The sequence below is a fragment of the Cariama cristata genome, unplaced genomic scaffold, assembly GCF_000690535.1.
Source record: "Cariama cristata isolate BGI_N322 unplaced genomic scaffold, ASM69053v1 scaffold21186, whole genome shotgun sequence".
Taxonomy (NCBI): domain Eukaryota; kingdom Metazoa; phylum Chordata; class Aves; order Cariamiformes; family Cariamidae; genus Cariama; species Cariama cristata.
Genome location: NW_009622973.1, coordinates 7,916 through 32,328, shown reverse-complemented (window position 1 = coordinate 32,328; position 24,413 = coordinate 7,916). Strand labels below are relative to the sequence as shown.

The 24,413-nt window shown below is 35.8% G+C and overlaps 1 protein-coding gene across 1 annotated transcript in view; it reads left to right on the top strand.

Moving 5' to 3' along the window:
* MYO5C (myosin VC) overlaps positions 1 to 21,624 on the top strand; it is a 31,972-nt gene extending 10,348 nt beyond the window's left edge. The window contains exons 15-42 of the mRNA XM_009702561.1: positions 685 to 819; positions 1,168 to 1,265; positions 2,782 to 2,868; positions 2,955 to 3,066; positions 4,016 to 4,227; positions 4,919 to 5,084; positions 5,487 to 5,633; positions 6,231 to 6,395; positions 6,622 to 6,715; positions 7,278 to 7,341; positions 8,556 to 8,736; positions 9,326 to 9,419; positions 10,275 to 10,338; positions 10,425 to 10,505; positions 10,892 to 11,072; positions 12,408 to 12,512; positions 13,074 to 13,076; positions 13,303 to 13,352; positions 13,554 to 13,719; positions 13,977 to 14,064; positions 14,776 to 14,871; positions 15,845 to 15,999; positions 17,139 to 17,228; positions 18,546 to 18,696; positions 19,123 to 19,405; positions 20,436 to 20,610; positions 21,132 to 21,212; positions 21,472 to 21,624. Of these exons, the coding sequence (XP_009700863.1) occupies positions 685 to 819; positions 1,168 to 1,265; positions 2,782 to 2,868; positions 2,955 to 3,066; positions 4,016 to 4,227; positions 4,919 to 5,084; positions 5,487 to 5,633; positions 6,231 to 6,395; positions 6,622 to 6,715; positions 7,278 to 7,341; positions 8,556 to 8,736; positions 9,326 to 9,419; positions 10,275 to 10,338; positions 10,425 to 10,505; positions 10,892 to 11,072; positions 12,408 to 12,512; positions 13,074 to 13,076; positions 13,303 to 13,352; positions 13,554 to 13,719; positions 13,977 to 14,064; positions 14,776 to 14,871; positions 15,845 to 15,999; positions 17,139 to 17,228; positions 18,546 to 18,696; positions 19,123 to 19,405; positions 20,436 to 20,610; positions 21,132 to 21,212; positions 21,472 to 21,624 (3,477 nt within the window). The remainder of the gene's footprint in view (positions 1 to 684; positions 820 to 1,167; positions 1,266 to 2,781; positions 2,869 to 2,954; positions 3,067 to 4,015; positions 4,228 to 4,918; positions 5,085 to 5,486; positions 5,634 to 6,230; positions 6,396 to 6,621; positions 6,716 to 7,277; positions 7,342 to 8,555; positions 8,737 to 9,325; positions 9,420 to 10,274; positions 10,339 to 10,424; positions 10,506 to 10,891; positions 11,073 to 12,407; positions 12,513 to 13,073; positions 13,077 to 13,302; positions 13,353 to 13,553; positions 13,720 to 13,976; positions 14,065 to 14,775; positions 14,872 to 15,844; positions 16,000 to 17,138; positions 17,229 to 18,545; positions 18,697 to 19,122; positions 19,406 to 20,435; positions 20,611 to 21,131; positions 21,213 to 21,471) is intronic.
* Positions 21,625 to 24,413: the final 2,789 nt, after the last annotated feature.

The window sequence follows — 24,413 nt, the reverse complement described above, 5'->3', positions numbered from 1 at the left end:
GCTAGTTATGTTAGTATTTTTTTTCTTAGTATCTCCCGTGAAGAGCATTTTGGAACCCTTGTAACTGAACAATTCACTTAATTTTTTTATTTTTTTTTCTATAGTTGCTACATGTAGCTTTGATAGGTAGTTTATCATTAACAGCTGCCTTTGTTTATTCTTCAAAAGAGATTAAGAGAATGCCAGGGCAGGGAAAACATCAGATATCTTATATGTGCCTTCCACTTCCCATCTGCTTGAAAGCTCTGTCCCTTTCAGGTCTACAGCCTTGAGACTTCAGGATTACTATTATGAAACTAACTTAATCTAACAAAAAACCCCATATTCTTAATTTAAATTAAATATTGTGAAAATATAACCTTAAGTGGTCTTTTTTTTAACTCTGTTCTGTATTTATGCCCATGTTTGCTCATATTGAAATAGCTTTTGCAGACCTACTTAAAAGTTGTTGAGTTTTATTTGTGAAATGTGTAAGTGCTTCACAATAGACTCACAATTATTCCAACTGTTTCTTCAATTGTTGTTTGTTTGTGGCGTAAAGATCCAGTTCCAAGTCCTGCAATACCTGGCCTAACCATTAAGATGGATGAGTTTCATGTTTTACTTTATAGTAAATTTAATTTTTATTTATATGTTATTACAGTTACACAGTATTTAACTGTGATTCTTTCACCACACTTTTAGTTTCATCTGTGTGCAAATTTTTTTCAAGACAATCCAGTGTCCATTTCACCTTTCAGTTCAGCTATAAACATCAAGTCTGCAAGACCTGTTCTCAAGTCACCTAACAAACAACTCCGAATGACTGTTGGCACTAAGGTACTACATAAACGTGCTATTCTGTGATGCTCATACTTTCAGGGAAGTGTACTGGGCAGTCTGAAACTGTGATACTGTTTGGTATTACTATTCATGGGGGACTATCCAGCTTTCAGTATGTCAAGAGCCAGCCACAGTGCAGTGCTCCAGGTTGGGGTGTAGGTAGGTGTGTTTAATTTAAATATAGGACACTGTTAGGTACAGCAGCACTGCACTTAAGATCTAAACCCTAAGAAAATCTCCCATTGTCCAGCCAAAACCTAACAGATAATTAAAAAACAAAGATTTGACTTTTTACTTAGCTGTAAGTGTTTCATTAGCAGAACTGTTATGTCTGGTATTTTCTAGTTCCGGAGTTCTTTGTCTTTACTTATGGTGACACTCAATGCAACCACCCCTCATTATGTACGATGCATAAAGCCAAATGATGACAAGTTGCCTTTTGAGTAAGTATGTTAGTTGTACGAGCTGTGTTATTACCTTTAAAATTAAAAGAGTATTTTTCTATTTCATAGTCTCTACATGTCAGCAAGCTAAATTCTTACTGTTGAACAACTTCCCGTACAGAACATGTTTTTCCTTTCAAGATAGCTGATGTAAAAAACCAATCATCTTACAAAAAAAGAATAATTAAGTAATAGTTATTGATACCTGAAAAATTCTTTTATCCTAAAATTTTTCAAGTTGGATATTAGTGTTTGTGTATTTCTCATAAAATTTTTAGGAGAAAGGTTGTCCACCTTTGATTTAAGTCGATGGATATTTTGCATAGGTGTGTTTGCACTTGTACAGTATGGATTAGCATCAGTTCATATTTAGGGAATAAAAGCCACTGCCGTTTTCTTTGTGAACTTCCCTTTTGTCCACAGAAATATTTAGAAGAGCTTTGGAAGTCAGAAAAGGTATGACCAGTGTGGAACATAGCCTTGGCTTTTTCCCCCAATATTATATCATTTTGATCTTGTAATACAATCATATATGCCAGGTAATTTGCATAATTCCTATGACCAACTTGATAACCTCTAACTTGTAGGTAGGAGTTAACCTTGATGCAGCTATTGATCTGTTTTGTGGGCAGACATGTAGAAGCGCTCTAGTTTCAGTTACGCAGCTTTCAGCTGGAAGGTAGTGTACTGACAAATGAAATAAAAACTTTTATCATATCTTAGTAGAAGGGAAGAGGCAAACTTTGGTTCTAAATTAAATTTTTTAAGTGTGTTAACTCATTTTCTTGAAGCCGGACAAAATCTGTCCATGTTACATGTTACAAATGGCCCTGTTTCACTATCACTGCAGTGGGACCTCATTCTGTGTAATAGCAATGAGGGAGGAAATAGCTTGGATAATATAAAACCATGTCTGAATTAGACTAGGGGAGTGTACCATAAGTTTCTGAAAGAACAATATAGTCAGATCTGTCAGCCACAGGGATCTCTTAGCTAGTACTGGATCAACACTGTAGCATAGTGCTGTGTGGGCATATCAGCTCTGGTCCAGAGTTGGGAAGGGTCTTTCCATGCCTTGTGTTGGTAATCTCGAACCCAGATATTCATGAATAAATCCTGATTTCTTCATAATCAGTGTGCTAAAGAGTACCTAGAAAGAGTTTCTTCCCAGTAGTCTGCTGAGGGAGTTTATTTCTGTGTATGTTTTGTGCCGAGTGGCATGATTCTTTGCCACTTGCTGATATGAATTGTCACAGTTAATATTGAAAGGAAACAGTACTTTTCATAAGTGAGAAATGAATACAATCTTCCTTTTGTTTTGAGGAAGAAAAAGAAAACTCAGATACTCCATATCACATATTTTTTTAAAAAAAACCCAAACAAGTAAGACACCATATAAAAAGCAGGGAGCCCTGCATCCTATGGGCAGAAATAGAAATCCAGCTTGTAGAATGGTTCTAATTATTATAGCATGCCAAACCCAGCAAAAATGTAAAATATAACTTTGCTTTTTTAGGTTTGATTCAAAAAGAGTTGCTCAGCAACTGCGAGCATGTGGTGTTTTGGAAACTATTCGAATTAGTGCACAGAGCTACCCGTCCAGGTAGGGATAGCAGCGGGCCTCTGTATGTCAAAAAATACTTACGTGTCTCTTAAATGAATTGCATTTGCTAACTTTTCATTTTCCAGGTGGACTTACATTGAGTTTTTCAGCCGTTACAGCATTCTTATGACACAGCAGGAACTCTCCATAAATGATAAAAAGCAGATTTGCAAGATTGTTTTGCAGCGGCTAATCCAGGTTAGTTTGTATGCACTGACCCATTATGTATTATAGCATCTGTTATTAGTAAAAGGTCTCTTTTGCCAAGGTAGTATCTCTCTCCTCAAATAGGAAAGATATTTACATTATTACTATCTTTCCTGATTTGGTGTGTTGCACATAAGCTTGCAATTCAATAGCCTTCTGTTGTGACACAGTCATGATGTGGCTGTAGGTGGATGATTTAACCTCTCTGTGCTTAGTATCTTCATCTGTAAAATGGAAGATATTCTACCTATATTTATAAACCTATGAACAGTAAATGGTATACATTTGTCAAGTATTAGAAGTTTATGCAGACAAGAGAGCTTTTGATGGTGGAATGCAGCATATTGGAGAACTGTTCTAAAAATGTGCTGTTTCGCACATTGCTCCTATTTGTTAGACAAGCTTGTAGTGATGAGGCTGGTCCAAGTCAAGCCAGCGATTCAAGTGGGCATGTCAGGACTGAGTTCAGACTCAGGGATGTATAAGACCAAACACAGGTGTACCTGCAACATAGCTCCAGCACAGGCCAAGGGTGAAAGCCTGAGCTTAGCAGCAGCTTTTCACCTGAGTTTTTGCTCACACAGCTCACTGATTCAAGGCCAGACATGTGCACCAAAAGGTAGTGTTGAGCCCAAGGAACCAGACTTGTAGGAAGGGGTGAAGAGGTTGCTTTCAAGTCCTTGATGATAAGTCCAGATCCTCCCTTTAATTTGAGATCACTGGGGTGCCATTTTTGGATGTAATTTTCTGATTCTTTCTTGCTAAGTGGATTTTCCCCCATATACTCCTGTCTACAAAGAAGATAGAGAGGATATTCTTATTTAACAAGATCATGTCATTTCAGAATAGCTTGCCTGAAGTGACAATTTATAAAAGGAAAGAGTTTCTCGTCTACAATAATAAACTAAAAACTTAATATACCTATTGTTTTCTTTTTCAGGATAGTAACCAATGTCAATTTGGGAGAACAAAAATTTTCTTCAGAGCAGGACAGGTTGCTTACTTAGAAAAACTGCGATCAGATAAACTGAGACACTCATGCATCACGATCCAAAAGCGTGTTCGAGGCTGGCTGCAGCGGAAGAAATTCCTTTGCATAAAACAAGCAGCTATTATAATACAGCAGTATTTCCGGGGGCAGCGGACTGTACGGTACTTTTGGCTGATAAATGAATTTGCTGTTAGGGCATGCTTGAAAGGATATAGAAGGTCAAACTAATGCCCAGTGCTAATTTGGAAGCGTAATTTTTACAAAAAAGCAATTCAGATTGTATTTCCATTTCCTTTTGATTATAATTATGGACTTGAAAATGTTCAAATTATTCAGCTAATATGAAGAAAGTACTCTAGCAGATTTCAAATGTTGTCTGCCAGATTTCCGAGAGGCCTGTCTACCTGTAAGCTCAGTCCTTAGCTAATGATGCGTGACCCAGTTGTCGGCTTGGGCTTACTGCTTGTCTTCAGAGCCAGAGAAGAAATCAGGTAGCAGAAAGAAAAAACAATTTACAAGGGCCTACAAATTAGTGTGTACAAATTATTACGAGGAATTATGCAGCAGGGAAACTGCACCAGTCATTCACAGAGCAGACTGAGAGTCAGATAGCTCTGTGCAGGCTTTGAAATTTTCAGTAAGAGACCATCAGGACACTTACTTGTGGAACAGATTACAGAGATTGTGGATAACTCCCTGTCTTTCACTTTGATTGAAGAAAAAGCTGTATTTTAGATAGTGGATGCCTGTTTTCAGTATCTTCTTTTTTTTGTGTGTGATTTGACTGACCAAGGGAATGAGCATGAGAAATCTAACGTGACCTAAGTAAACTTTATTGTCTTTTGAATTAAGGCAAGCTATAACGGCAAGAACTCTGAAGCAAACATGGGCAGCTATAATTATTCAGAAATACTGTCGGGGTTACCTGGTCCGTAGACTTTGCCAGCTCATCCATGTGGCTGCTGTAATAATTCAAGCTTATACAAGAGGATTTCTAGCAAGAAAAAAATATCGGAAGGTACAGCCTATCAAAAATTTTATTTCAGTAACTGGAAACAGCTAATGCTCTGTAAGAAAGATGGAGACAAAGGCAATGATCCCTAATACTTTACCTTCTGCATGTCTGGTTCTCTTATCTTCTACTCTATTTTTATATTGTTACTATAAAAATACTGATACGCAGTAGCTTAGATGTGATCTCTGAGCTACCAGGAACTCTGTCTGGTTTATAGTTGATGTAGGTCATTTAGTGTGGTTACTACTGTGCTTCAAATCTGTCTACAGTCTGGGTATTTCAGTATTTTGATACTTCTGTGAGAAGCATTGTCATTACCAGTGTATGTAGATTCAGAGAATGTGATAATTGATGCTGATTGAGCCATACAGAATTACAGACAGATGTTAATATTTTATTTTAAAGATGCTTGAAGAACACAAGGCTGTGATCCTTCAGAAATACGCCCGTGCATGGCTTGCCAGGCGCAGATTTCAGAATATTCGACGGTTTGTACTGAATATCCAGCTTTCCTACAGAGTTCAGCAACTGCAGAAAAAGATAGAAGAGCAGGTGAGGGACAGTACTCAGTTTATGATTTGTACTAATTTTTTTATCATATCTGTTTTATACAGAGCTCTCATGTTAACTAGAGGCTTATGTGAATTACAATATCCATACTTTACTTGACAGGAGAATATGTAAGGGATATGATCCTTTGTAATAAACTGCTAGTATTCTTCCTACATCCAGGGTAGGAAGAATCATCTAGGGTTTCCTTATATTTTTGGGTTAGTTGTGCCAATGAGAAGAGTCTGCAATGAATGGGTTTTTTTACTGTTTCTTAAGTAGTCCATCCAATCTCTGGATAAGATTACTTGTATTAGCATGAAGGATGTGTGAGATAACGCTTTGGTGCAACGTATTTAGTAACTTTGGGGAATTCCATAGTATGTTTATTTTGCAGCTTAATTTTGAGAGCCATACCAGCCAAATCATCTTTGAGATGGTAGCTTTAATCTAATTGATGGAAACAATCCTTGGTTGAAATAATCATGGCTGATACGGGATGGTGAGCAGAAATAGGACAGGTGCTTCCTTCAAAATTATATTGAACAGTTTCAGGTGTGCAGTTTCCAGTTTTCTTTTAACCTATCTTGATCATTGTAGAGTAGAGAAAATCATGGTTTGCTGGAACGATTGACCAATCTGGCTTCAACTCGTATGAATGACATGGATACAATTCAGAAACTCCAATTAGATCTTGAAACGTTAACTGCTCAGAAGAGAACATATGAAGAGAAAGGAAAAAAATTCAAAGAGGACAGTGAACAGGTGAATTTTAATTGCCATCTGGATGCTTTTATTTTAGTTTGAATAATTTTTTCAGTTACTGGATTTATCAAATACATGATTCGAGAGTTACTAAGTAACTTCACTTTTGGGGGGTTGGCAGAGAAGGAAGGGAGTCCATATGTGCTTGTTAAAATGTAAGACCTTCTGTGACCTATTTCTTCCTCCTTTGTAATTTGTATATTATGCTTACTTTTTGTGTGTACAGAAAATCTTAAAACTTGAGAATCAGAATAAAGAATTACAAGAACAGAAAGAGACCTTAGAAATAAAGCTCCAAGAAAAAGCTGAGGAAATGAAAGGTACAATAGCTAAAAGGAGTTTTAAAGGAGTTATACTGGGGTAAAGTTATAAAATCGGGTTTTCAGCAAAGGTAAATTACTTTTGTTCTAATAAAAGCAATATAAATGCTGAACTTACAGTAAATTAAAAGTTAGTCTTAAGCTTCTCTTGCTTAGAATGTGTAGTGCAAATGCTTTTAATTTAAGAATTAAATTAAATTTGTTCTTTCAGTAGGAAAAGCTGTTCTTCTCTTATGTTTCCTGTCTCATGCACTTGCATTCCTTCAAAGTGTTGCTTCATCCTTGGCTCCTTTAATATACTGCTTTTAAGAATCTAATTTCAAAGGACACAGGTACTACATGAGATCAAGTATACCTTGGATGAATAACACTTTGGTGTTTCAGAACCTTTTTATTCTATATTACTTGTAAAATTTACTGTGATAATTTTTGGCACTTGAGAGAGTAATTTCAGCCTTAAAATGTTAAGGATTACTTATTAAAACTTCTCATTGTCATACTGTTTTAATAAATACACATAATGGCACAAAGGTCTTTGAAATATTGCAATCTTTTTTGACAGAGAAAATGGATGACCTCACAAAGCAACTCTTCGATGATGTACGAAAAGAAGAAAATCAGAGAATGTATGGAACCTGAATTTTATTGCTTTGAAACAGCATTCATTTTTCCTCGTTCCCTGCCTTTCTTTCTCCTGCTGTAAATGTATTGTGCTCACATCACTTACAAATCTGTCAGTGTTCTTGGACATTAGTGCTAATACTGAAGTTTCTCACATACAGTTGAGGAAAAGCACATACTTGTTTATGGGTCAGTCACATGCAGGAAATTATATTGTAGACTTGAGACTGTTCATGCATTTGTGGTTTTCTGTCTTTTCATGTGTTGTTCTGAGAACTGAGAAGCAACACTGATCATAATGGTTTCTTTGGAGATATCCTCAGAAATCAGTCAGGACTGGGAGAGCAGCTGATGGCCATACCAGTCAGAATTCCTGTGAAGCGAATATTAAAGGATAGAATTGAAAGATTCAGCTTAAAGGAAAGGCAGTGTTTGTAAAGGACATTTGGTTAAAAATATAGGGGAAAACCTTTTTTTTCCCCTTTTAGTATTTCATTTGGAGTATTAAAAATCCTATCATTTACCAATAAATGGTTGTTGCTTTGCAGCATGCTTGTCTCAGATCAAGTGTTTATTTCCCAGTAACTCTTTTCCAGTATAAGACAGGGAACCTTAAGTACCAGATAAATGCCGTTCTCTGAAGTGTGAAGAGTGCAGTCACTGTTCCTGGGGGTTGGAAACTGTGTGGTATTTCAGCTTCGTCTGATTTCAGCTGCAAATAACTTCAGACTATACTAAGAGGATGACTTTGCTAGATTTTCTGCTTTGCCCATTAGCGATACTATTTTGGAAGCCAGTCCATTCCAGCAGGGACTGGTCGAAAATGGAAAGCTTCTTGCAATGTTTTACTGAGAAGGACACAGGGCTTTCTGTTGCTATGTCCTTCGGTGCTGACTGTGGCCATAAATGTAGCAGAAAACTGCTCAGCTAGGGTAACTCTCAAAGAGAGTTAGAGAATTAGCCTTTAAGTGGAAAAAAATCTGTTTTACCTTGAATTCAGTCCCAATACCTGAATTAGGGAAATCTAGGGACATTCTCATCCCATTATCATCCATTTTGTAGATTGATTCTGAGGATGTGGGATAGCATTTTTAAATAATTATGGTTCATTTAAGTTTTCTTCAATGAAACATGTCCTTCAAATTAAAACAAAACCAAGGCCCACTCTTTCACTTATGAACGTAGGAAAATAAAAACACCTTTTCATTGTCTTGTTTAGGATACTTGAGAAAAATTTCCAAAATCAGAAGCAGGACTTTGAAAAGGAGATCGAATTGCTCAAAGGAGAAATCAAGATTCTGCAAGAAGAAAAAACTCAGCTACAACATCAAATTCAGCAAGAAATTATCATCCAGGATGGCTTGAAAATGGAAGTAGGACAACTTACAAAACAAGCACAGGTAAAGTATGACGCATTTCATTTTGGCATCTTGCTAGATAAAGCAAGTAGAGAATGTGGGTGTTTTATTTATATATTATGTTCGCCAATTTTTTTATCCCCAGGGCATTTTTAGAAGAAGTTGTAGTTAATAAGCTGTATTTGATACACCACTATGTTTCATTGTTTTAATGTAGTACACAATATGAGTAAGTTACTGCTTGCAGAAGTAAGTGCATGTTTTGAAGAATAATTGTGCCTGAATATTTATGTGTTTAAATGTATGAGTCTTTTTTTTTTTTTTTTCCTTCGTTTTTCCAAGAAAGTGTTAGTTTCTCAGGGGTCTTTTCATAACTATAGTTTATAAACTGAACATGAAAATAGTACTTTTGTGTAAAGTCACTTTTTTTCTCTGAGTCAATTCCAAGACACACACACATGTGTTTTCATTACATCACATTAGTGTTCTGCTCTGATGCCTGAAAACCAGATACTTTAAACACATTTACCATACGAACTTGTTCTGAATTATAATTATCTTTATGATTTAACTGATGCTCAGCCCTTGTCCTTCACTCCTTGTCTCAGTCTGTAATTTTTGTCTGATTCAGAAAATACCTGAGTTGCAAAAGGAAATTGAACTGCTGCAGACACAAAAATTGGATGTGGAAAAGCAGGCCCAGTCACAGAAGCGAGAATTGAGGGGTAAGCTACATACTACGTAATTTAGAGAACTTACCAAGTGCAATGGTGAACCAGGCCAGTTTAAATTGATTTCTTCCATGTTAGCTTTGACAAAAACCTAGTTTTCTTTCCCATCCCGTAGTGATTTCATTCTATTCATACCTTTACTTGCAAGGGGGAAAAAGAAAAAACAACAGGTGAGTTTTACAAAGTGGTCAGTGAATACTGAGATCTGGGGTGCCCCTTTGAAGAAACTTTGATTTCAAACATTTCTCCTTTATGTTTAACAAATCAATATTAATAATTTAAACTTCACTTAGAATTTAACAAGTAGCTTGTAGAGACCCAAGAATACAGAAACAATACATTATCTAGCTTTCACTCATCGTGTCTTTAGACTTAGGTCCAATAAACATCAAATACACTTAAATAACTTGCTGAGTTGGGTTGTTTTGGGGAAAAGATACTTGAGAAGCACTACTGTTCTGCACTTTGTTCAATGCTAACAGTGTCATAGAGCAAAGGTGTATCTGCAGCTTTTAATGTTGTAACCTAGCACTAGATGACAGATCATCTATACGACTCTAGCAGTTGTCCAGATTCAGAACAGAAAGATGTAACTTTGCATTGAAAGTTTGATGTGTTTAGGAAAAAACCCACAATATTGGTGGTATACCTATCTAGCGTACCTTATGTGTCCAGAAGTAGAACCAAGTCCCTCATCATATTCTTGTAGTAATTCAGATATATTTACTGAGCACCAGGAAAGAACCTTATAGATTTAGGAAGAGATTGGTTTGATTTTTATAATCAGACTTAATTTGAAATGTGTGGAGAAAATGATTCATGTAATAAACTTTTTTTTCTTTTTTCCAGAAAAGATGTCAGAAGTTGCCAAACAGCTTCTTGAAAGTTACGATTTTGAAGATGTAAGAAGCAGGTAATTTTGTTCTGAGGTCTCTTTAAAAAAACTTAAGAAATGCGTTTTGTTCACCTGCACACTAATGATACTGCTTTGTATTCTAGACTCTCCGCAGAGGATTTGGAACACTTAAATGAGGATGGAGAACTATGGTTTGCTTACGAGGGCTTGAAAAAAGCTACAAGGTTAGTTCAGTTCCCCAGTGTTTTCATAACTCCAAGCTGTGATTAGAAAATAAACTGAAAGATCTGTGAGTAACTAATATTACAGTGCTATACTGAACATCTGTTTAAGAAATGAACAAACACAAGATGATATGACTGGCTGAGCAGCTTAAAATCAGTTTAACAAACTTTTACTAAGTCAGCGAGATAAGTGTGTATGTGTCAGTCTGGGAAATGTGTTTCCTCTGAGATATCATGCGTAACTTTCAACTCCCTTAATGCACAGGTGGTGTAATGGAATGTCTGCGTGTTAACCACAATACTTTGTTTTCCCTTTGTATTAAACTTGACCCATTGCATCGAGGTTGTACTACATCTGCCATGTTCTTTCTCCCTTTTTTTAACAGAGTGTTGGAAAGTCATTTCCAATCTCAGAAAGAAATATATGAAAAGGAGATTGAAGGTTTGAACTTTAAAGTTGAACATCTCAGCCAAGATATTAATCATCTACAAAAATTATTTCGAGAGGAAAATGACATAAACGATGGTATTCGACTCGAAGTTAGCAGGCTAACTTCAGAAAACCTGGTAAGGTCAAGGTGTAATAAAGCAAAGTATGGTTTTGTTACTTAGTAACTTAGTACAATCCAAATGTGTTTGTGGCACAAAGCCCTCAAAATCTTGCGGTTATATCCTTAAAATCTCAAAGCTCGAACAGATAATGGCCATCTAAGATTACACATCCATACAGGCTCTTTCCTTGCATGCTGGGGTAGTGGGTTAGGAGACAGCCAAATTTATTGTCCGAACATACAGCTTGTTGGGGTAGCCCCATGGAGATTTTTTCCCTTTTCTTTTGCGTAAACCTGAACTGAGATTTGATTCTAATCACAGAATGGCAACCATTTTACAAACTCTGACTTGGTGTGTAGTGCACACACAGGCTTTGACTTCTGTTGTTGATAGCCAGGGAGACACTGAAGGTCTTTAGAATGCATTTGAACTCTTGTACGCTTATGAAGCTGAATGTTCAGATTTTATAAAAGATGTTTTGGACTATCAAAATGTTGCCAGAATGTCCATTGCTAAGCTCATGCAAATATTTTCGTTGTGCTTTTTGCAGTTTCTCAACAGTGCAAGGAACTTTTGGGGGGTGTAATAATTTCTACAGATAGGCAGCTTTATACTGAAAGTCATGAAGAAACAAGTGTTTATTTAGTTTTTTTATTTACACAGAATTTTAATTAAAAAATGAATCAGAGGTTTAGCAGTTACCAGAAAATGAACTCACCATACCTTTTTTTAAAACCGTACACTTGTGGGATTTATGGTGGTTACAGATCTGTGCGATTCTGAAGCTGTCCCCACCAGAGGGCAGCTAAGCATATCAAGTTGCCAACAAATTGCAGGCAAGGCTTAAGAGGCTAATTATTAGTACTGTGTAAAACCTATCTAACACAAGGAAGGGCTATTATTCCAGAAGAGACCATATTATTTTTCTGCTGAGTGAAAAATAGATAAAGAAATATTTTTCAAAACAAAGTTACTAAAATTGAAATTGTAAGGAAAAGTTACTCATAATGTTATTTTTTAAAAATAATTTTATAACATATTGAGTTTTTTTCCAATGCTAATTGAGCTAGGGAATTTAAAGCCACAGTGTAATTTCCTTTAAACTAGAACAGAAGTACTGGGCCAGTCCAAACATTTCTTTAGCTCACTATTTCATTTTTAAGAGTGGGCAGCATCAGATACCTCCAGAAAAGTTAAACAAGTCAGGCAAGCAGGTAGCAGTACTCCCTCACGATCTTTCCCTCGTCTGACTCTTTGCATTGGAAGGTCTTCCAGTGTCATAGGAACTGTTGCAGACATTTGAAAAGAAGGAAGGTGCTGAAATACGCAAATTTCCTTTTTCTCTAAAAGGTGATCCCAGATCTTAAACAGCAAGTTTCTGAACTTGAAAACCAAAAATTAGATCTTGAAAACCGTCTTCAAGAACAGACTGTAAAGTTGAAAGGTAAAGTACCAGTATGGTCCCTAGTCTTTCAGCTGTTTAAGATGAAGATGATGAATTCGCTATATTTGAATTTTTAAAAGCTGAAGCAATATTACATGATAACTTCATTGCCTTATTACTTATTTTCTTGCTAGTAAAATGTAAGAAACACAATGAAAAAATGTGTTGTATAGTTTATATCTCTATTATTAAATAATAAAATACATGCAAGTATGTGCGCTTTTTTCTCTTTTCTGCCTTTTTGAGGTCATTCAGTTCTATGGTTTGGATGTCTGCAAGTGGCTATCTTCAGTAGGACTCTGCTAAGAATATGTGTAATGGAGTGTGCATTTTGGAAACAATCATGAAAAGGAAAGATGTTTTGGAACTTAAGGCATACTATATGAGGTGGACTTCAGAGAGTGTTGAAAAAGAGTGGGAGACAGAGGGAAAAGTTCTTGCTAAATTTGCTTGTTTGAAACTTCTTCTCAATTTAGGAAAGCACTCTGCTGAGGATTCTGATTCTCTCTGACTGCAGTGTCTTCCTAGGCAACCTATTTAAAATTTGCAAGTAGTTTTGCTGCCAACTGCAGGAAGTTAGTGTCAAAATTCCTCATCCCATATAATCCTCTGTGTTGTGAAATAATCAGATATTTCTCTGATACATTATCTAGCATGTCATTCAGTTTTGTTAGATGAAACAAAATTATGAGTGTAAGAAGAGATTTACTGAATGCTAGTGCAGAACAGTAAGCAAATTTGATTTTGTTTTTCTTTTGTTTTGGGTTTTGTTGCTAATTGTTACTGAAAAAAATGAAAGAGATGTCTAATCGGCTGCATTATGAGCTAGAACGGGATAGAACACAAAGACGGTAATTTTTTTTTTTATGTAAGAAATGTAGTTGCTATAAGATGCAATGATAAAGTCACTTAAACTCTTTAAAGTACCACATTCAATGTAAGATTTGCCTTACAGCCTTGTATACAGTTAATAAATAGTGGACAAGTGTGATACTACTATGCTTTAATGAAAGAAGAATAAAAGACAAAGCTTCTTATCTATCTATTTTTAGGCCTAATGAGGCCCAGAATGAGGTAGACATAAAAGAAAAAGAGAGACTGAAAGTCACAACCCAAGAAATTGAGGGGCTGAGCAATGGTTTGATGCAAGTTGAAATCCAGGATGAAGTACAAAGCAAGATAAAGCAAGAGACAACTCGACTTACTGTGGAAAACATGGTGAGGAAATTGAATGGTCACTAAGAAACTGTACCTGAAATGCAGAATAAAAAGAAAGAAATCATGATTTCATGGTGTGGACAGGACATTTTCTCAATTCATTGGGGTAGAAAAAAGATATGAAGGTTTCATGTTTCTTTTAGCAAATATAAGTAAAAGCACATCATAGTGCTCTTTAATTGTGGTAATAACATGTAGGAGTAGAAGACATTTTTTAGTTGTGGTTGCTCTGAACTTACTGACTTTGATTATTACAGGATCTTGAAGAAAAACTAGACATGAAAGACAGAATAATAAAAAAATTGGAGGATCAGATCAAAACTCTTACCAAGACAATTGAAAAAAGTAAGATATTGTTATGTGATTTTTTTTTTTTTTAATAGCTTTGAATGTTCAGTGTGTGTTTGAAGGAAATTATATTTTTAAAAAAAGGAAAAGGTAGGATTTGGGGCAGGTTTAGAAATATAAAACCTCAGAAAAAGTGCCAGGGGAACTATCCACAGAAATTACATAAAAGTCCTTTCCTGTATTTTTTTTCCCAGCTAAATAATGGGCACATACGGGACCTAGACTATATGATAAAGATTAAGCCAGAGGCATAAGGTTCTGTCAACAAAAGTTAATACATACCCTCACATAAACTGTCTCTGAGCCATCAGAATGTTAGTTTTGCATCAGATGAGTAACTCCTCCCATTAGCCTTCAAATGGCAGATGGTTCCTGATATGAAGCTAGTTTGTACAAAGCTCTTACACAGCAACTAATTCTTCACTGTAGAATACTCTTAAAGACGTGACTAATGTATAGATGTATTGTTGCTGTTTATTTGCCTTACTAATGCAAGTAATTCCACTGAATCCTGTGCAACTATTCACATGAATAGTAGAAATGTTACTTAACTCATAATGCTTGGAACCATAAGCTAAGAACATTATTGTGAACTGGGCCCATACTCTGTTTATTACAGTGAAAACTGCTTTTCTCTAATAGCTTATTCTAACAGGAACATTAGCTTAGCCATTCACCTGCAAGTAACAGTGCTTTTGTGTTTGACAGCTGAAGCTCATGTGCCAGCTTTATCCAAAGACTACATTGGAATGATGGAGTACAAAAAAGAGGACGAAGAAAGGATCATTCAAAATCTGATCCTAGGTATTTTAGTAACACTTCAAATTTTATCAGTAGTCAACAATATTTGATGTAGAATACTGCAACAAAAACTACAATGTGCCATATTTTGCTTATGTTCAAGGTTGCTTTTTTCCCACTCTCTTACCACTAATACACCTTGGATGCTCTATATTGCTCTTTCTCTACTACCAGACATTTCAAGTACAGAAGTGATTTATCTGTGTAAAAATCATATTTCTGACTCTACATAATGCTGGATCTATTATCTTTCTTATTATTTATTCACTTATAAAGCTATAAATCTCAAGAGCACATCAAGGACTTGAGTTTACTTTCTTCCTGGTCATCTACAAAGTCTGTAAGTCACTGGGCTTATATCCATGTGTGATGGCTTACTCTGTTGTCTGTCCTTTCTATATCATTCCCTTCACTGAAAGGAACTATAATTTCATGTTTCTCTTGTAGAGGAATTTTGTGCCTCCTCTGAGTTACTTTACAATATCAATCTACTGCCAAACCAGCTTTTTGCATTAGCTTACAATTAATAGTATACTCAACAAATTTTCCATGTACATTAGTACCATTATTAAATACTTGCAAACAACGTTGTCCTTTTCTTCTCACCTACTTTAGCCTTGTCAATGTTTGTATCTTTGTGAACAAAGGTGTGTTATTAAGCAATGCCAGAATTTGGTGGGGCCTCCGGTGGGTAGTTAAATGAAAATGCTTTTTCAAGTTGTCCTGTCTGGCATAGCCCATGCTGGACCTTAGAATTTGCTACAATACTCTGCTACGTCTCTGGAAAACTTAATTAGTACTCTTATATGAACAATACTGTTACAGAAGTTTTCAGAAACAGGCAATTCATCAGTAAATCAGTTATCAGGTGACTGGTCACTGAAGTAATGAACCCCATAATGCTTGTCTTTTTCAGAATGATACATTGAATCGTTGAATTTTTACATAATAAACCTGATGACTCTCCTTTATGCAGATTTAAAGCCACGTGGAGTTGTAGTTAATATGATTCCTGGCCTTCCAGCTCACATCCTATTCATGTGTGTGAGGTATGCAGATTATCTCAATGATGCTGACATGCTGAAATCTTTCATGAATGTAACCATTGATGGTATCAAACAAGTTGTTAAGGTAGGAATTATGTTTGGCTGTACTGTACTTCTTGATTTTTAATGTAAGGTTTACAAGATGCATGCATAGTACCTGGGAAATGCCGACACCTTCGTTTGCTAGTATTCCTTATAGTAGAATAATAATCATTAGTGACACTCTTTTTGAAGTTTGTAGTAGTATCCCTGTAAAGCCTCCAGATAAGGTTCTACTGTGCTGAACACAGAATGCATTAAAATAAATTATTTTTATCTGAAGAGCTTGTTGACAAAATCATTTAAAGTATTTTACATTTTACAAGTAGCTATATAGGTGAATTGCACCTTTGCTTTCAGCACTGGTAAAAGTTGGATGGATAGAAATGAAGGTTAGTATATCTGACAGCAGGTAGGTATCAGAATTTTAAGAGGTTTTTACACTGCCATTCTACTAGCGTAATGGGTTTTTTTAAATGCCATTTGGTACTGCAGTATTAGTACCCAAATGATTAAAGTTATGTTGCCAGCCAGTTTACAAAATCAAGTTATAAACAATAATTGTTAGCCTGTTGTCTCATCTACATAACAAATTCAGCAATGTGAATATATGTATGGATTTATAATGCAATAAAATACCAGGCACGCTTTGTAGCCCAGGCAGGAATGGACTGTGGTTTATGCAGTTGAATTTGTTGTATAGAGAATGCCTATAGTTTGTTCACAAATAAATTTATACCACAGTTTATCCATTAGAAAAGCTTGTGTTTACTTAACTGACAAAAATAAAACATATTTACACATAGTGAGAGTTGTTTTTATGTAGTTCAGTTTCATTGTATATACAGGTGTTGTTCATGCTTTTTTGCAGAAAGGCCTCCAGTTCGCTGTGACACCATGCATAGAAATGTGTAAAACTGTTTGGTCCAGGCTAATTTATTTAGCCAGTCTGTCACATAAGAAGACTTAAATAGTGTTTACCAAAGAAAAGAGGGATCCTTGCTATGTGTATATTAGCCTGAAAACACAGCATGATTTGTTCAGCTAGCATGTTACAGATGATGTATGCTCCTTCTCCTATAGATAGGCTCTATTATACCAATCCTGTAACGGTCTTAAGTTTAGTTAGTAAATTAACTTCGTAAGACAGCACCATTGTAAGATTGCTTTACTTGTCATTTTCAGGAACATTCAGAAGACTTTGAGATGTTATCCTTTTGGCTTTCCAATACATATTATTTTCTTAACTGTTTGAAGCAGTACAGTGGGGAAGAGGTAGGATTGATTTAATCAAATAATTTCATTACTTTACCTTTGACAGACTTTAATTGGAATTAAAAATAGTGATAATAGATAATTATTCACCAGCTCAGAACTGTTCCTTCCAGATATTTACATAGTCATGTTGCTCTGCAGTGGTGTTATATGTCTTACACAACTAATAAGACAATATAGAACTGATGGATCAAGTGAAATCAAGGAAACATTAAAGTGCTCAAGTAGGTTAAAGACATGGCATGGAAACTGCTACTTTATTTGAACTTTTCCACATGAGTTTAATGTGAGCTGGACTTCAGATATCTAGCTACGTAAATATATATATGTATATATACAGATAGATAAAAACAGTTTTACTATTTTATAATTGTGACCATTCAAACACCTACTCCTACCAAAATAAAGTTACAGAAGAAAACCTCAGGAAATGAGCAAAACAATAAAATGCCCAGTTTTTTGCTTATTTCACTTGCTTGTTTAAGCTAAGTTTTATCCTGAGATTCAAAATTCTTTTCAATTGAAAACTCTTCCTATATTTTTTTGCTAGGTTTTATAAGCTTAGATGAACTGAACTGGAATTGCATAGACATACAAGAGTATAGACTTCAGGATTAAAGCAAAGGGGTACCATAAAGCCTTGGAATCACAGTAACTGTGTACTGTCTAAACGACAATACTCCCTCTTGTGGTCATATCGATAACATCTAAAGAGCAGTGGAGAACTGACAACATTTAAACTTAATTAATAACAGTCTTTTATAATTTAATTGCAACAGTAAGGAAAGATCTGAATCCAGAATTTAGAGTTTTAATCTATATTTCTAGTGAACATTCAAGACTTCACACAAGTTAGGATTCAGTCTAGTCTTTTCATCAGGAAAGTTCTGACTTCAAAAGTCCAAACACAAGATCCCTTTGCAACAATAAAATGTAAGCTTTTTGTTTGTTTGCCAACATAGTTTAAACAACTGTGTTTTGGCTTTATTTTTTTGGGGAGGGGGGGTGCACGGGGCAGGGAGAGTTTGCTTTGTAAGTGATCTAGGAATTGCTCCAAAGTTCACTGAAATCTATGCATGTCTTTCCTTTGGCTTTAGCGGGCTTTAGGAACAGAGTAAACATAAACTGGAAAATTAAGTACAGGAAGCCCAGGACTGGAAGCATCCATTGAAATTAGCTGTAGCTTTGACTCATTCTGAGACGGTGTTCAGCCAGAGATGGAATGAGTTACTCTAACACATACATTACACTGTAGTAACAATTTATAATTATAATGTGATGTTATTTCTAATAATGATATTTACAACTTACTTGTAGGAATTTATGAAGTGTAACACTCCACATCAGAATAAGAACTGTTTGAAGCATTTTGATCTCTCAGAATACAGACAAATTCTTAGTGATTTGGCCATTCAGATCTATCACCAATTCATTATTGTAATGGAGAACAACATTCAGCCCATGATTGGTAAGATGGCAGCAATCTAAACAGACTTAACTGTAGCTTGTGAAGTGTACGAATAAAGCTTATACATGGAGGCAAAGGATGGGATAGACTTCTTTCTCCTGTTGATTTATACATATGTGTACCTGCCTGTGTATTTCTGCACATATAAATTCCACTGAGTGGTATATCCCCACAGGGTTTGGAAAGGCATTTTCCTCACAACATTTCCTGTTGTGGACAGTGCTTTGAAACTGATCAACATTCTACAAAACCAAAAGTCTTTAAAAGTTGTATGCTCCAGAAGCCTTTGTCAGTATCTTATTTTTCTTGTATCATTTAACTGTTAAAATATCCTGAGAAGCAGGTTTTGTTCAATAATTAAGTTAACGTAACTGAAAGGAGCATTAGGAGTTTTGGTGTTATTGGTTATTTTCTATTGTGTTTCAGTACCAGGCATGCTGGAATATGAAAGTCTTCAGGGAATTTCTGGCCTGAAACCTACAGGGTTCCGTAAACGTTCTTCTAGTATAGATGACACGGATACCTACACAATGACCTCTATCCTGCAACAGCTCAGCTATTTTTATAGTACTATGTGCCAGAATGGCTTGGACTCCGAGCTTCTAAAGCAGGCAGTGAAGCAACTTTTCTTTTTGATTGGAGCTATCACCCTCAATAGTCTCTTCCTCCGCAAGGACATGTGCTCCTGTAGAAAAGGCATGCAGATAAGGTAAAGCCAGTAAAGTTTCAACAAGTCTGAGAATTAATTTTTAGCGCTTTTATGTGACATCCGTTATCTCTAAGTCACTGGATATTCTGTAACTGTTCTGCTGGAAGTAGCCAATTGTTTTTTACTCTTTTCGAAAAAGTAGATCTTTGCATTTTGGGCTGAGCTTTCTCAACGTAACATACTACAAATTGTTCTTTCCATGGAAACGCTAATGGAGGAAAAGACAGAGAAAATTACAGCCTGGAGTTTAAAGTCAGACATGTTTAGGATTCTTTCTGTGCTAGTTTGCTTATGATGTGACCAATAGTATTTTTAATTCTTTCTTACTGTAGTAAACAGGTGCAATGTCCCCTGGCTGGCAGACAGACAAAAGCTGACTTGCATTTTTCATGCTCTGTGACAAGAAAGGTACAGAGACGGAGCCTTTGAGGGTGTAGATCGGGCATCATCTGTCTTGTTACGAGCGTCAAGAGAACATACTCCTAACTGTTTTGCAGAAGATACATTTCATTTGTTCTCCATTAGGCAGTCTGTAGACTAAGGTGAAAGAGAATCAGTAAAATCTTGACCCATCTGGGAATATTACTAGAAGAAAGCTGCTTTAACTTTCAGGTCATCAGTTACAAGTCTGGCCTTGCTTTGTGATGTGCAGATTGTTCTCATTTCCTGTACAAGCTCAGTTGTAAAGGACTATTTTAAATACATATAGTGCTACAGTGTAATAGGCAGTGCCAGTAATTTTCTGTAAACAACAGCTAAATTAATAACTTGCTTTCTATTACCCAAGCTTTAAGAAATAAAAAAATAAAAATAATTTAAATATACAAGGGACTAAACTTACAGATCAATAAGCTATTAATTGTTTGATTTTTTATTTTTTTTTTAATGCTCTACAGGTATGCTTTTTAACTTAAAATGTGTGAATTTGAACACTGTGTTAGAGGAACATTCCTTCTTTAGAAGTCTTTAATGTAACTTACTTGTTAGGGGAAAACTGACATTTCTGTTGTCTATTCATGGTTTAACCCAGATGTAATATCAGCTACTTGGAAGAATGGCTTAAGGACAAGAATCTTCAAAGTAGTAATGCCAAAGAAACTTTGGAGCCTCTATCTCAAGCAGCCTGGCTCCTTCAGGTCAAAAAGATCACAGATGATGATGCCAAGGAAATATGTGAACACTGCACATCTCTCTCTACTGTGCAGGTGATGAACCATCTGTTTTCTTCTAGCAGCACCAATTGCAGAATCTTAGCCTCTCTAAAATAATTTGTTGCAAAGATCTGTTGGCCTTTCATTTGATAAAAATAGCGTTCCTCAGCATTCCACATCACCACTTGTTAAATTGACTTTTTAACTCCTTATTCCTGATTGTTAGCATTTTAACTGCTTCCGTGGTGAATACTTGCCTGCTTTATTCTGTCCCATGTTTTTATTCCACAATGTACTTTCTTTACTTTGTCACAGGCTTTTTTTGTTGTTTCCTTCCTTAATCGAGTCAGATTTTTCTACATCTCCTTGATCCTGCTGACACCTCTGGAAATGAATCATAGCAATCATCATATATGTAACAACTCATTAGGTGACCAGTCAAAATTCTCTCTTTATTGTAAAAGTCTTTACTGAAACTTTAATTAAATATCAATAAAGATGTCATATAATGCTTTCTTCTTCTTGTCTTCTCACTTTTTGTGACGTACTAAAATAGTCTTTTGTAATTTGAACAGATAGTTAAGATCCTCAACTCGTACACTCCAATAGATGATTTTGAGAAAAGAGTGACTCCATCATTTGTTCGTAAAGTCCAGGTAAGAGCTACAACTATTATTTCTCATGTTCAAGTTACAGGATACCTCATACACAAAGTTTTTGATGCTACATAGTTATACTTGACCTTTACATCATATTATTACTAAGTTGTTCGGCTTCTAGACATTTGGAACTGATCAAAACAAGTCTCCTTAACATCATGTGAAAGCAAGGTTTGCAGTGGGGAGTAAACAATGTTACTGGTTTTGCTTTGATTCTTACTACAATATTTTCTTACCCTTTCTGTTATAATTTCAGGCTATGCTAAACAATCGTGAGGATGTTCCACAGCTGATGCTCGATACCAAATATCTCTTTCAAGTGACGTTTCCTTTCTCCCCCTCTCCACATGCCTTGGAAATGATACAAGTCCCCAGCAGCTTCAAACTTGGCTTTCTCACAAGGGTTTAATAAAACCAATGCATTGGTATTTCCTCAGAGGCTGTATAAAGACAAGCAGACTTTCATGGTTCGTTTCTCCAGCTGGTGGATAATATGGCAGCTTGCAGTGAATTAAACTGTTAAAAACTTGTTCTTGAGTCAAGACTTAAAAAGTAGGAATAATTTCAGCTTGTGATTTTCTTCTCTCTCTTCTTATTCTTCTCCCTTCATTACAGTCCTACAATGATGACTTTATATCACAGCTGGACACAAAGCTAACCATACACTTTTTTAGCCCAAACCTGACAAGAAAAGCATTTATCTGACAAGTTTGCATTGGTGCCCTGTCAGCACCAGTCAGAGGGGAAGACTGCCATGTGATAAATGTTATTACTTTACAATTTTCCTTGCCTTTGCTTTCTCTAATGAGATTTCTTTTTCCCAAGGTAATTCTATTCATTGCCTTGATCTACTTGATCTGTTTTACAGTAGCTTTCACCCTTCTATACTTCTTATATCTTTATTCCTTTCATAAAAGAAGTCTTTTATAACAGTTCCTCCAGAAGACTGTAGTAGGATGGAAGGGAAGGTCCTTCCACAATTGTTTAAAAAAATCCATGTAAATAGCTACATTGAAACTGAGAAACTGAGATCAATCTAAGAGAATTGCTGTTACAAACCCACATGGTCTTTTTGTAGGCGTGCTGGCTTGCATCACTGAATGCTTCCGTTACAGCTCAGGCACGCTAGATAGCTCTTCAGCCAGGGAAGGACTCAGGTGCTCTTCTTGAAGACAGATTTCAGTTTTGGTCTCTGCAGCGAGAAGTCTGGATTTCCATATCAGTCATTATAATAGAAAAATCTGATGTAAAATTCATGTCATGATCCAGGTCTGAATTACAAGCCTGTTTCCCTAAAAACAGGAGTCACCTCCTGGTTTGGTTCCATCTCTAGTGCAGTGTATTTCAGAATATACACTGACTGTGCACACATGTGCACATTATCTTTCTCCCTTTCTTTTTTGCTGGTTTCCCTCCTCCATTTCAGATAATGAGTAGGAGTGAATGCAGCTGTTGTGGTCTGATCTTACTGATAAACCAAGCTTAATTCCTTAGATTTCAATTTCATTTCAGTTGCAGGATCCTTAGAAGCAGAAGTAGTCTCCTTTTTGCTTTGTTCAGCCTTCTCCCTGTAGTCAGAATGCAACAAACAGTAACTTTGTTTAGTACTGGACTCTGTCAGAACAACTGGAAAAACAGCATTCACCTCAGCACAACAATGACTGTCCTTAGAAATTCTTCAGTAAATAATGCTAGTTTTATAGCTAGTCTATTCAACATAGTTATTAAAATCAAGTACTAAATATTTGAAATATTTAAAGGATTCTATTACAGGAAGGAACAATTTATTTGATTTTTTTTTTAATTACACAGTGTTAGTACTGATTGTTTAATTTCACAGAACAATCTGTAAAGATAAACAAAGAATCATTCTTGCTATTTAGTGTTCTTGGTGTTTATGTACAGTGAAATATTCATGCTGATATCGACAGATACATTCAAAACATATGAAGGGAAAGTTTTGTGGTTTGTTCAATAACAATAAAAGCTGTACAAAATATGACGGACATGTAGGTAGGCTAGTATTTTAATCTGTTAAATAAAGTAGCTTTTAAATAAATTTGTACTGCTTTGAGTGATGCAATAGTTATGCTTTCAGTACGGGATCATTTGAAAGAAGTTACTTGGAACTATCTGAACATTAGTGAATACTGTCAGTCTTGTATTGCACCATAAACATACATTTAATGGTCCACTTGCTTTGTTGTAACATTGTGTATCTTCCTGTCAGAATGGTATGCTGTCCTTGGCTCCTCATGGATTTCTGTAGATGTTTTAATGCAAGCGAGTTTTGTTGCTGTAATTTGTATATAGCCTTTTCTTTCAGTTACTGGAGATGTATGTCTGTTACCTGGAACAGCATGAGTAAAATCACAGCCCACTCTTACCTCTACATCACATAGAAGTATCAGAAGGCATGTATGTCTTTGTGACAAAAATTGTTGCTCAAGGAAAATTGTCTGACAATTTGATGCTAGGTTACTTTGAGAGGTTTGTGTGAAGTATGCTATTAACACTGTGTATGCAAACAACAAAATATATTTTTAAAAGAAAGTTCAAAATTATCAGTCTGCTGTATGCTCTCAGAAATTTATCTTGCTTCTGCTGACATTAATGCCTTCAACCAGTGTGTAGGTACAAAATGCTATTTGTTATCTGTAATTCTTCTAAATATAAGGAGCTGTTTTAGTGAAGGCAGATACATGAAAGAGCATTACTGAGGTTAACTTTCCTAGAACAATAGTAAAGGAGAAAGCTGTTTCATTCAAATGGGGAAACGTCGAATGATGATCCTTACAACAGTGAGAAAACACTGAAATGGCTTATGAAGAGATTTGTGAGATGCTGTTGGCATCTCTGGATGTGTTTAGACATGTGACTGCTGCAGTTTCTTGAGAACAGGACTCAGCAGCATAGGTGGTCCCTTTCAGTCCTGTGTTCCCATAATATTCTAATTAAAAAGATTAGGACGGGTTACTTCTACCCAAGTCTCTGCTGGGCTGACACCTATTTTTTTTTTTCTTTTTTTCTTTTTCCTAATTTTGTCTGGGATCCCCTTGACTATCAAATGCAAACATCTAATGGCATGATTTCAGTGACTTCAGTAGAGTCTCAATAGTAGATGTGACCTTCAGGACTTTTTAAATTTTTCAGACGTGTTTTCATAAATTTCCTCAAAATTTTTTCAAAGAGTGCAAA